The sequence below is a fragment of the Sander vitreus genome, chromosome 3 (assembly GCF_031162955.1).
Source record: "Sander vitreus isolate 19-12246 chromosome 3, sanVit1, whole genome shotgun sequence".
Lineage (NCBI taxonomy): Eukaryota > Metazoa > Chordata > Actinopteri > Perciformes > Percidae > Sander > Sander vitreus.
The window spans coordinates 33,221,441-33,235,542 of record NC_135857.1 but is presented as its reverse complement, the minus strand read 5'-3'; the positions used below and the strand labels follow the sequence as shown (position 1 = coordinate 33,235,542).

Genomic DNA, 14,102 nt, shown 5'->3' with positions numbered 1-14,102 from the left:
CTGCAATCAGGTCGAGAGAGAGAGAGAGAAAGAGAGAGAGAGAGAGAGAGAGAGAGAGAGAGAGAGAGATGGTTGAACCCTTACCCTACCCCTAACCATAACACCAGATACTGACTGGTTTTCGTTCGTTTTCCTCCCGGACTCCCTCAATACAGTAAAACTGCACATTTTAGAGTGGCCTTTCATTGTGGCCAGCCTAAAGCACACCTGTGCAGTAATCCTGCTGTCTAATCAGCATCTTGATATGCCACACCTGGGAGGTGGATGGATTATCTCAGCAAAGGAGAAGTGCTCAATAACAGATTTAGACAGATTTGTGAGCAATATTTGAGAGAAATAGGCCTTTTGTGTACATAGACAAAGTCTTAGATCTTTGAGTTCAGCTCATGAAAAATGGGGGCAAAAACAAAAGTGTTGCGTTTATAATTTTGTTCAGTGTATTTATATGAGGCCTTTTTTTATATACATTTCTTAAATAGATCTTTGAACCAGATTTACAGCATCACGGCTCCTTAGATGTCTTTATTGACATGAACAAACAACATGAGGAACACAACAACAACTGGTAAATACAATAAATCACCTCTGATTGTAACTGACAGTCTAAATCACAAAGCAAATTCATCCATAACAGCAGTACATACTGCATATAATAATATCACATTGTGGAATGAAACCTCCCTTTCTGTGTGAGTATTAACTATTATTTAGATATTGCTAACAGGTTTGCAACTGCACATTCTGCTTTTTCCCTATTTTATCTTGAGTGAAAGAAGTGATACAGGAAATGGTCCTCGGTGTATTTATAAAACTCTTCCCAAATCTCATCCTGTAGTTGTTCATTTGGCTGAGTTTCAAATTGTTCTGTCATCTGTCCTGTTTTTCTTTGATCCCTAATGAAGAGGAAATTATATATTTCATTTTAAAAAACCAAGCTCCAAAATATACTGTAATCATGTTCAAACACTTGTTTTTCTCCCTGAAGTCGTTTCTGTTATTAGGGCTGCACGATATGAGGAAAATATGCGATATGCCATAACGTTGTTGAATATCAGAATGACAGTTACATTTTAAAGTGCAGTTTTCTACTGAGATTTTCTAAAAAAAAAAATGAAACTGAGTTTATTTCACGTTATGTCGCAGCCTTTCGCGATGTGTTTACTGCACCAGTTGATAAAGATGATATATTGTGCAGCCTTAATTAATGTTTTTAGTTCAATAGCAAAGATGTCCAAAATCTGACAATATGTGTGTGTCCAAACGCACAATCACACAGTTCTGAACTAGACAGGTGGATGTGATTAAAATGACACGTCTTTCTACATGTCTCTCTTTTTAAACAGTGTTGTCGTCTATCCCAGCTCAGCAGCAGTTACCGGCCTCCTGCGTCTGTTTCTCCCCTCCCAACCATAGGGGGGTGCTGCTGATCTTGGCACTCTGGGCCTCTTTCGACTCGGCCTGTACCCCCCCTCCCTCGCTGGCCACGCGCTTGTGGATCTCAGAGGCCATGGTGAGGAAAGCCCTCTCCACGTTATCAGCGCTCTTAGCACTCGTCTCCAGGAAGGGGATCTTAAGAGACGAGGCCAGGTCCTGCACAAAGACAGAGGGGCGTGGGAGAGAAAAAGGAGGAGGAATGGGAGGAAACGTGAAACATATAATCACAAATCTATTACCCTTGGAGGACAGAAGACACATATCCAAGCAATGTTTGACAACAGTCCTACTCAAAAAGCGATATTACAAAATGTAATTTTAGACATTTATTTACTTTTCTATTCATATATTACACTACTATCCAAATTATCTCTTTATACTGTACATTTTACATACCATATGTAATGCTGTCTCTGCTGTCTTTTTTTAAACTTTATCCTTGCACTGCTATTGTTTTTATATTACTATGTCTTGCACTACCACCATGACACACACTTTCATAGAGCACCTTACTTTTTATTTAGTATCTTTTCTTTTACTGTCCATATTATTCGGGTGGATTTATTATTTATCATCCTGTTTATGATGTATGTGTATGTTGTGTGTGATGTCTTAAGCTACTGGGACATTGAATTTCCCCTTGGGGATCAATAAAGTATCTATCTATCTATCTATCTATCTATCTATCTATCTATCGCTCGCTCGCTCGCTCTGGAACAATTTCGGGTGTCACTATACAGAAAGCCAGGGGCATCGGACTGTGGGGAAAAAGGGGACTGAGTACCCATGGCCCTCATGTGAGGAGGACCCAAAAAGATGCTAGAATGAACAGCTGTGGATGTGGGGAGTTAGTTCTGAACATTTTTATATGAAACACATTGGGATCAGGTTTTATTCAAATACCCTTAAAAGGAGAATTCAAGAAGAAATCTAAAAATGCCTTTAGACCTCAGAGGGTTAATGTGCAAAATCATCCCAACGTTGGCTACCAAAAATACTTCATGACGTTATGCAATCATAATTCTGTTTAAAAGTAAAGTATAAGCACTGGCATGGGCTCATGTAGCATATTAAAAGTGACACCTACTCTGTGTGAAAATGAATCCCTACACAGTCTTAAATTATTGATGATTTGACAATTTAATTTTGAAAGCGGTGTACTTGCTTTATATTCTGCCGGGTATTTTATAACTACACCATCCAAATGTATGAGTTTACATTATGTATGGCATGTAAAAAACTCTGCAAAGTAACTCCATGCATTTTAGACATCAAGTTATGGATGGCAGAGACTTTTTTACAGCTCAACCAGGACAAAAGTAAAGCTCAGAGAGACAAACTCAATGTGAAACTGCACTGGCATTAAACCACGCTCGATGGTGATTTAAGCCCCCACCGTCGACTTCAAGGCAGCGCTGCAACCGTCAACTTCAAGGCACCTAACCCTAACCTTAACCCTTGCCTAACCCTAGGGCCTTTCATGCAGCGCTGCCTGGAAGACGACGTTGGAGGCTTAAAACACCAAACACCTTAAACCACTGTCAAGTTAAAACCGAAGGGTTAGCTTTGATTCAGACTTTAGTTTCAACCCTCAAATCAGAAATATAACTAAGAATGCATTTTTATCATCTCAAGAACATCGCCAGGGTGTGAGCCAACAAAGAGACATTCATGCATGCCTTTATCACCTGTAGGATTGACTATTGTAATGCTCTTCTTTCTCTTCTCCCTAAAAACAACATAGCTCAATTACATTTACTGCAAAACTCAGCTGCACGTGTGCTGAATAGGGCCTGAAAGAGAGCACACATTACACCATTTAAAGTCTGTGCAGCACTGGCTTCCTGTCTTCAGGCCTTTTAATAATCTCTAAAGTCAAAACAAAAACCCACGATGAGGCATCTTCCTGGTCCACGCCTCTGGAAACTGAGGGAAGCAGAGAATGTTGTCACTTTTCAAAGCAAACTCATGACCTAGCTTTGAGTTTTAATAACTACCCTGTCTAATTATTTTTTGTATTTTATATTGTGGTCTGGCTTTTATTTTAGCTTCATGTATTTATCTATGTATTTAAAGCTAGAGTGCGCAGTGTCGGCTGCCCCCCTGAGGAATTCTAAATAATGACAACAAAACTGTCGCGGTCACGGAAGGCTTGTATCACATGTGCGCGCGCCGCCCCCCAAATCTGAGTATTTCACTAAGCACGTTTAAAGTGGCTTTAAAGAAATGAGTACAAAGTACCATGTGCACCTAAATGTTTTACCTGATTCAACGCATTCTCATGAAGAGGTTTATATGATATTGTACGAAAATTTCAGCAACCGCCAGCTGGTCATGTGATAACCGGACACATGACAGTTAATTTTGGTGGTCTTTACAGTTAAATTTAGCCGAAAAAGGGCTACTGGGAGCCAGCTACTGGGAGCCGGCTACATATCACCGTGGTGTGGGTCATCAGAGGCTGTGGCAGTCAAGTTTAGCAGAGAAAAAGTTAGCTTCATGCAGAGACAACAGTAAAGTTTAGGCACCAGAATGAATAGTTAACATTAGAATAAACATTGTGCACTGTAAACCCGTGTGGTCAAACTAATTAATTGGAATAAAACTCATAATATATAATATATATATAGAATATAAGTTTTGAGGTAAAGAATTTTGAGTTTAATGGGGTCAACGTTGTTGAGTTAAGGTTAAATAAAACGATTGAACAAGAAACTAATAAATATTGAGTTTAGTGAACATGAAATACTGAGTTTTTATACTTAAAATTATTGAGCTATATTAAATTAATATTTTCGAGTTGCATATACTGATAATATTTGAGTTGGTTTTATTAACTTTAACAGTAATCAAAAAATGCAAGTTCACGTTACTCCAAATATTCAATCTCTAACAACCTCAGACTTTTGAGTTTATAAACTCAAAAAAATGGAGGCAACTGATAGCCTCCATTTTTTTCAGTATGGCTTACTTATCCAGGTTTACAGTGTGGTTTGGATTAAAACACTCCCGAGACATGAACATGCATTTTCTGAATAAAAGGCTTGTGTTGGATGGATGATGAGTTGGATTTTAAATCATGAAATAAATAAATCAAGAGAATGATTGCAACCCATTGGAAACCACCTCATGACTTGTTTATTTGTACATGGGCCCTTTCCTTTTTGGATGTCATATATATATATGGAGCTCGCTACAGCTCGCATAAATGGAGGGTCAGAAAAGACTTTGGACACTTTGCTTAACATTGCTGAATCCTTGAAATCCATGCTGTAGACTTGTGCTATAGCGGTCCAGGTATCGTTCGTTCATTTGTTTTTGCTTTCACATATGAAAACGAAAAAATGAGAAAACAACTCTTTTTTCTGTTTTTTCGTTTTTTTTGAAAAACAAAAAAACTAAATTATGACTTGATTTTTGGTTTTCGCGTTCTTGCACGGAAATCAGAAAAAACACTTGATATTCCGATTTTCCCCTGTGGGTGGTGCTAAATCTGATTGGCAGGATACGCATTCATTGTTTTTCAAATTAAGAGTTTACCCACACTGTATTTGTTAGCCTGTAAAATTAATAGTCTATATGCAACTTTGAAGGCAATTTGCTAATGCTAGCTAGCCTGAGCTAGAAGCCTTGCTTTGGTGTTATAAGTCATGATCTGTCCTGCTTCAGGTTAATCATGTTTTAAATAAAGTTTAAGCATGTGTATATACCTCTCACTTCATGTGTTTGTACTTTTATCAAAGTATCAGGTAAAAACAGGGCTACAAATGAGATCTCTGTGAGAGACCAGCAAACTCCTAGCAAACTATTATGTAGCTCAATGCTGGACATTTCACCCCAAATTCCGGTTACTTTACTGCTGGGACATGTCCGGTTGTGTAGTATTTGGTTTAGAAGTCTTTATTGGTTATTTTTTACGGTACAAAGTCCTGCTATATATAGCTATATATACTCCGCTATGTCGCGTTAGCATACAGCTACATAATAGTTAGCTATGAGTATGCTAACGTTAGATCTTAGTGGAATGAAGCAGCACTTTCTGACGTCAAAAATCGCAGATAAAGGCTTCTGAACCAAACACTACCCAATCGGACATGTTTCAGCAGGAATGTGACCCGGAATTGGGGAGAATTTAACAACATTGCCAGCTAAGATGACATGTTTACTGCCGTTAGCATGTAGCTACTATAGTGGTATACAGCAGTGGTGGCTGGAAGAGCTGTCATCCGATCTTCGAAAGGACACTTATGTACGTTTACACTTCATCGCATTAAATATTTAAATATTTCCCTGCTTTTGTCATGCCTACTACGCTAACCTTTTCTCAGAGTCTCTCTTTTTTTCCAAAGTGACAGATAAAATCTCTTACTTTTGACCCAAACAGGTGTTACTTTATGTGAATGTATACATTTTTAAATGGTTTCTAAACAAATGTCCTTGGTAACTTTGGCCCAAAGTAATCTGTGATAAACAGTATACTATGTTTCATCTGATTATTTATTATAGTCAAAATAATCCAGCAATTATGTTTTGTAGTACTCGATTGAATTCAAGATGTATAAACTCAGATCAATGAGGCATACAGGCCATAAACAACAAATAGACATTACAATTTTTTTTAGCATTCATAAGAATTTAAGTTAATAAAAACATCTAAAACAAAGAATAAATGTATTATTTAAATGTTTATGATGAGTATTAATGGAACGGTCATTTTTGACCGGGAATAAAAAATAGTTGCATGACATTGAACACAACAGGATTAAACGATGAGCTGGGTCTTCCCCTCTCCTACAAAAACAGATCGTGCCTTTTGTCTGACAACTGTCAATGCGTGAAAATGTTTACATTTAGGCTATTTCAATAGATTTTAAGTCAGTTAAGCCAAATAATTGGGTGACAAATAGCATGCATATAGACTATTAATTTTACATATAGACTATTAATGTTACAGGCTAACAAATACAGTGTGGGTAAACTCTTAATTTGAAAAACAATGAATGCATATCCTGCCAATCAGATTTAGCACCACCCACAGGGGAAAATCGGAATATCAAGTGTTTTTTCTGATTTCCGTGCAAGAATGGGAAAACCAAAAATCAAGTCATAATTTAGTTTTTTCGTTTTTCTAAAAAACGGAAAAAGGAGTTGTTTTCTCGTTTTTTCGTTTTCATATGTGAAAGCAAAAACAAATGAACGAACGATACCTGGACCTATAGCCTTCTTACTTATTTGTGCATGTGTTTGGTCCCTTATGTCTTATATCTGTCTCTCTGTCAATGTATTTTGTTTGTTTGTTTGTTTATGTTTTATTTGTAAGCTGCAGACATCATTCTTACTGTTGTGTTTTTATTATGTCTCCCTCCTTCCCGTCTTTCCTCTGGGTTTTTTGGTCCTGGGACACGTACTTATGTCTCAGCATATTGTTTGTAATTTGAAAAAGCACCATGTGATGGTGCTCTGCCACCCTGTGTGACTATACTGAATAAAAACATTTGATTGCAAAAAAAAAAATTTAAAAAAATAAAGAAAAGAATAATACGGCTGCTAAAGCAATGGGTCAATATTTGGCGGTGGTAGATTTAAGTTGCTCAATTGCACTGATAGCCCGTTACCTGAGCGGTGCCAGCGTCCACCACTTTCTTACTAACGAGGTCACACTTGTTCCCCACCAGCAGCCTGGAGACGTTTTCACAGGCGTAGCGATCTATCTCGTCCAGCCACTGCCTCACATTGTTAAAGGACTCCTGTGGAGAGGAGAATAAGAAAAGAAGAGAAGTTAATGTTCAAACTCTGTCCCATTATGTTGTTGATGATGTGACAGAAACGCACACTGACCTGCTCAGTGACGTCGTAGACGATGATGATGCCGTGCGCTCCTCTGTAGTAGCTGGAGGTGATGGTTCGAAACCTCTCCTGACCTGCTGTGTCCCACTGAGGGACACACACACACACACACACACACACACACACACACACACATAGAGTAAGATGGTGAGCATGGTCAGTACCAAGCTTACATGACACAGTATTTTCTTTTTTTTATTACTTTAACCCTTGTGTTGTCTTCCCGTCGACCATGCAATGTTTAGTTTTTCTGGGTCACAATTTAAAATTCAAACTTATTTTTAACGTTTTGGTCAACTTTTTCAACATTTTTGTCACCTTTTTTCGATGTTTTTGTCGATTTTTACCTGCGTTTTTTTTTTTTTTCATGTTTTTTAAGCTTTTTCCGACATTTTTGTCACCTTTTTCAACATTCGTTTATGAAATTATTTTCAAATGCTATAAAATTGAATACCCAAACACCCAAATTCAATGAAAGTAGGAAACTGATCATTTATTTTACTTCGTGAAGAGCGTCGTATGGAACCATCCATGTTATTTTTTTGACAATTTGATTGAAAGAAACCCAAAATTTCTGATATAGAAACTTTTTGAAAACGGGTCAAATTAGATGGCGTTTCCTAAGAAGAAGCCGCTCCCCACCACACCGCTAATGACGTCTTATAAGCAAATTCTTACAATCTGTAGTTTCACTGTCTTCCCGTCCATGTCGATGGTCCTGATCTTGAAGTCGACTCCGATGGTGGAGATGTAGCTTTCAGTGTAGGTGTCATCCTGAGGGGGTGTGTGACATTCGATCAACAATAAGCAGTAAAGTGTTTAAAATGAAGTGTGTGTGTGTGTGTGTGTGTGTGTGTGTGTGTGTGTGTGTGTGTGTGTGTGTGTGCGTGCGTGCGTGTGTGTGCGTGTGCGTGTGTTCGGGCCTACCGCAAAGCGCAGTAGCAGACATGACTTTCCAACTCCAGAGTCACCGATCAGAAGAAGTTTGAACAAGTAGTCACTGGAGGAGGACACACACACACACACACACACACACACACACACACATAGATGTACATCATGGCATTCTCATGAACAGGTTCATATGACATCGTACGAAAACTTATACACAACAATTCGTAAGATATCCTACAAAATAAGGCGACCACTGGCTGATCACTTGACGACGGGGTCACATAACAACTTAGCAGGTTAAAATTTATATTTTTAGAGGCCGCTGCAGTTGAGTTTACCTGACAAAAACTTACCATCATCTGGTGATGACAGTTAAGTTTAGGGTTAGGGTTTACAGTTCGGGGTTAGGGTTAGGGGTTAGGGTTAGGTGTGTTCGGATCCCAGAAGCCTCCCCACGCGTCCAACGACTACGTGGTTGAAATGGAGACTAAAGGGTTAGGGTTACGGGTTAGGGTTCACGGTTAGGGTTTAGGGTTAGGGTTAGGGTTTATGGTTAGGGGTTTGGGTTAGTGTTACGGGTTACGGGTTACGGTTAGGGTTAGGGTTAACACCAAAATTACTGGTTTAAATTAGAAAAACAATGTTAGTCGGACGTAAACAAGCCTCTTGAGCTGTGATGTCTGTCTCTTAACATGCCAGCATTAAAGAATTTGCAAACATGTTTTTATATCATATAAGTATAGTTTACCCAGATACCTATTATTACAAAAATAATCCTCAAATGAAAACAAATATAATCCTCCCTTTTAATGCTTCTGAAAGTAACAGAACAGAGCACAGGTTTGAGGGAGAAGTCTCACTTCCCACCACATCAAACTCGTAGGACTACAATACCCAGCAGCCACAGGGGCCTAGTGATCAAACTTCCCAGAATTATCTATGCAGAAAATGAACTAGACTTCTTTCTTCTGTAACTCACAACTCTACAACTGACAACTACTTCTTAGTCAGTACAAACTATGAGATCATCTGTCCTATATATTAATAATACATGCATATGGTATACAGTAACATATCTAAACTTAATCGTAGACATTAGTACAGACAATGTACTAATGTCTTGTCTATTAGTGTAGACAAGACATTAGTACAAACTCACAAGATTAAATTAGTAAATGTGTATTTAAATTTTTGGGCAGAGTTAGCACATCAACAAAACACACAGCACAGACTGCAAAGATATCTCCCTGAACACTCTATCCACGTCAAAAACAAGGCTCTGAAATTGTCTCATAACTTTTTAATGTCAGCAGTCACTGTTAAAGAGCAGATGTCAGTGTCTTCCTGTGGTACACATTGTATGTTTTGTAAGTCACACGCAGCATACAGGAAGAAACGACACTTACTATTCAGGATTCATGATCGCTGAGGTGGCTCCAGGTGACACGACAAAATAAAGAATTCCTGAAATGGAATCCTGAAGCTGAAAATTGTCAGATTATCTCAGCCTCTGTGATGTTGGGTGCTGTTCTGTATGTGTGTGTGTATGTGTGTGTGTGTGTGTGTTTGTGTGTACGTGTGTGTGTGTTTGTGTGTACGTGTGTGTGTGTGTGTGTGTCAGTATCTGTCCTTTGGAGGGCAAATGGCAGAATAAGCCAGAGCTACTGGCTGACTGATGAGCTGACTGGTTCAGATGCATTATTTATTAATAAAGACCTGCTCCGGTTACACCAGGGACAGCACCTGGAACTGAGACACTCGCACACACACACACACACACACACACATACACACACACACACAGACAAACACTGCATTGCTGAATACAATCACCCTCTAAGTCTAAACTAAACATCATCAGCAACTCTTTTATCTGCTCTTTTCGTTTGGGATATGTATTTGTTGCGTCATACATCACTGGACCGACCGCAGCTCTGAAATGTCCAAACAAAAGAAGCAGGAAGTAGTTCTTCTTCTGGAACCACCCATGAAACAACAAGTAACACAAGAGTATCATTAGAGACCCTGATGTTAATGATTATTTTACAACACATTAAGGGAGAAGTTAGTAGTAACAAGTTGTTAGTAACAAGCATTTCTGTGACACGAATACACACAGATGGAAAGAGAGGAGAGAGAAGCTCAGTGTGTCCAAGGAGTTACCCCGGTAGTCTAGAACTAGAACCGCATAACTAAGAGCTGCAGAGAAGGGGAGATAGGGAGGCTGTGTTCCGTTATTGTGGCTACACACCTTCCCCCGCCGGTCTAGGCTAACGATGCGACTCATTACTCCCTAAGTATATGTAAGCTTTCTATGGGGAGAAGCAGAGATAGGGTGGGGGTGCGCCATGACTGTGGCTACACACCCACCCCCGCCGGTCTAGGCAAATGCTGCAACTCCTCATACCCTAAATACAGTAAGCTTTCTATGAAGAGAAGCCGAGATAGGGAGGCGGTGCGTCATGACTGTGGCTACACACCTTCCCTCGCCGGTCTAGGCGAACGCTGCAACTCCTCACTCCCTAACTATAAGCTTTATCGAAGAGGAGAGTTTTAAGTTTACTCTTAAAGGTGGTGACGGTGTCTACCTCCCGAACCCAGACTGGGAGCTGGTTCCACAGGAGAGGAGCCTGATAGCTAAATGCTCTGGCTCCCATTCTACTTTTAGAGACTCTAGGAACCACAAGTAACTCTGCATTCTGGGAGCGCAGTGCTCTAGTGGGACAATAAGGTACTATGAGCTCTTCAAGATATGATGGTGCTTGACCATTTAGAGCTTTGTAGGTCAGGAGAAGGATTTTAAATTCAATCCTGGATTTTACAGGAAGCCAATGCAGAGAAGCTAATACAGGAGAAATATGATCTCTTTTCTTAGTTCTTGTCAGAACACGCGCTGCAGCATTCTGGATCAGCTGGAGAGTCCTGAGAGTTTTATTTGAGCTGATTTGATCCTGATAATAGGGAATTACAATAGTCCAGCCTGGAAGTAACAAATGCATGGACTAGTTTTTCAGCATCGTTTTGAGACAGGATGTTCCTAATTTTGGCAATGTTAAAGGTTTGTTTTAAGTGGGCGTTAAAGGATATATCCTGATCAAAAATAACTCCTAGATTTCTGACAGTAGTGCTGGAGGCCATGGCAATGCCATCTAGAGTAATTATATCTTGGGATAATGATGTTCGGAGGTGTTTAGGGCCCAGCACAATAACTTCAGTTTTGTTTGAGTTTCACATCAGGAAATTGTAGGTCATCCATGATTTGATATCTCTAATGCATACTTGAAGTTTAGCTAACTGACTGGTTTCGTCTGGCTTGATTGAAAAGTATAATTGGGTGTTTCCTAATAATATTGCCTAGAGGAAGCATATACAAGGAGAAAAGAATTGGTCCAAGCACTGAGCCTTGAGGAACGCCATGGCTAACTTTAGCGTACTTGGAGGATTTATCGTTGATATTGACAAATTGAGATTGATCAGAGAAATAGGACTTAAACCAACTTAGTGCGATTCCTTTAATGCCAACTAAATGTTCCAGTCTCTGTAAAAGGATGGTATGGTCAATAGTGTCGAATGCAGCACTAAGATCTAATAAGCCAAGTATGGAGACAAGTCCTTTGTCAGCAGCAATTAGAAGGTTGTTAGTAATTTTCACCAGTGCCGTCTCTGTGCTATGATGCTTTCTAAATCCTGACTGAAAGTCCTCAAATAGACTATTCCTATGTAAAAAGTCACATAACTGATTAGTGACTACTTTCTCAAGGATCTTGGAGAGAAAGGGAAGGTTAGATATAGGTCTATAGTTGGCTAATACCTCAGGATCGAGGGTGGGTTTTTTCAGAAGAGGTTTTATCACAGCTACTTTAAATGACTGCGGTACATAACCTGTTAATAAAGACATATCACTATATCACAATAAAGTCACAATCCGATGATGTTCATGTGATCATGTTTGCTTGAATAAAAAATGTTCCCAAGAGACATTGTCAGTTTTCTTTTTCTCTCCTTCTGAGGACACGTGGTGCTCAAAGGTATAGACAACACACACACATACACACACACACACACACACACACACACACACACACACACACACACACACACAAAACCACATTCAAGCCTTCATGCACACAATAGCACTCATGCACAGAGCCACTCAAACACCGATCTGGCTTGTTGTTGTCGACACATGTGGCTGATTATTCCTCTAATGAGTGTGAGCGGGAGTGTGGGAGAGAGGAGCGGAAGCTGCAGTTAGTCAGCTGAGTCGCACATAATTGATTTAAGCCTTTAATTCAAGAGCATAAAAATAATATTAATCAAATCCGGCCTAGGCCACGTCCAAAGTTTGCAGACGCATCTCTAAATGCATCACGTGTAGCAATTTACAATACATCTTTCTGAGCTCAACACAAAGATGTTATATTAGAATATTGGTTCCACATTCCAGTGTCATGAATGTGTGATATTATGTAATGTCAAGCTTCTGATTAACATCTGGACAGAGAAGTTTCAGAAAACTTTTGGTATAAACATGGCCAGGTCACGGAGTCAGCCAATGTTCTCTGCATTTCACTGCAATCCTCCTCTCCTCTCTTCTCCTTGTTTCCTTTCCTCTTCTCTCCCTGTTTCTTCCTTTTCTTCCATTATCTCTCCCCTACTTGTTTCTTTTCAAATCTTGTCTTTTCTTTCCTCTTTTTCCTCATCTCCTCTTCTTACGGTTTTCTCTCATTTCCTCTCATTCTTGCCTCTTTGCTCCTCATCGTCTGTCCTTCTTTCCTTTCATTTACTCTTGTTTCCTTGTCTGTTCTCCCCTCATTCCTCTACTCTCTTCTCCTTGTTTCCTTTCCTCCTCTCTCCCCGCTTCCATTCCCTCTCTTCTACTTCGGTCTCTTCAAATATTTTTCTCTCTCCTTTTCTTTCGTCTCCTTTACCTTATCGCCTCTCTCTCTCTCTTCTTACAGTTGTCTCTCCTTTTCTCTCCTCTCCCTTTTTCTTTTCATATTCTCCACAGTCTGTTCTTGTTTCTTTTCATTAACTCTTCTTTCCTTTCCTAGTCTCTTCTCTCCTCTCTTCTCCTCACTTCCTCTCGTCTCCTTTTATTTTTAGAAATGGACAGAAGACAAAGCGAAAGTGATGGAGTCTTATTCACCGCTGACTCCCGTGTGTGTGTGTTTGTGTGTGACCCCCTGGTCACGGGAGCGAGCAGGGAGCAGGGGATTGTGGGATATGCGATGGCTGAGCAGCTGTGATGGGGTCAGGGGTCAGAAGCCCTGACGACGGCCTGTTGCCGGGGCAGAGGCGGCAGCGCGGTGGTTGCCAGGGCAGGGCCAGGCATTGTGGTGCTACTGATGAGGCATGGAGGTGGGAAAACTGGGGGAAGGGACAGGGAGAAAGAGAAAAAAATAAATAAAGAACGAGAAGAGAAAGAAATTAACAAAGAGAGAGGGCTAGAAAGCAGGACGAAGGGTGGGAAAATTAAGCTATATTCCAAAGCCATGGAGATGGAGAAAAGGGGACAAACAAAATGACTAATATACTGAATATCTTTTGGTTTTACCACAAGTGCAAGTTTTGTGTTTATTGTGGAGGCTTTTCTCACTCATGAAAGCTGACTGTCTGTGCAATAATGAACGGAAGCAAATGGTTTCTGGAGGACTAAAGACTGACTGTGTGCAGAACATAACAGAGAAGAACGAAAGACGGAGAGAACCTGACACTTAAACATGACACGTGAAACTGAATTAGACAAACTACACACAGAAGACTGACTCAAGTGGTCAATGTTTAGATTCACATATATTTAGGAAGTAATTGTTAAACGGCTTCAAGTTTGATCACAAGTTAGACAGAAAGTCTGTGTGTGTGTGTGTGTGTGTGTGTGTGTGTGTGTGTGTGTGTGTGTGTGTGTGTTACCGTGTTTATGGGTT

The 14,102-nt window shown here is 39.9% G+C and overlaps 1 protein-coding gene across 1 annotated transcript; it reads right to left on the bottom strand.

The window, feature by feature from the left end:
• Positions 1 to 623: 623 nt before the first annotated feature.
• Positions 624 to 9,684, bottom strand: LOC144513491 (ras-related protein ORAB-1-like). The gene is made up of 6 exons (XM_078244585.1): positions 9,582 to 9,684; positions 8,209 to 8,281; positions 7,960 to 8,055; positions 7,273 to 7,368; positions 7,050 to 7,181; positions 624 to 1,590 (listed from the first exon to the last, which is right to left on the bottom strand). The coding sequence occupies exons 1-6, from the start codon at positions 9,593 to 9,595 to the stop codon at positions 1,363 to 1,365; spliced, it is 639 nt and encodes a 212-aa protein (XP_078100711.1). The 5' UTR covers positions 9,596 to 9,684; the 3' UTR covers positions 624 to 1,362.
• Between the last annotated feature and the right edge of the window lie 4,418 nt (positions 9,685 to 14,102).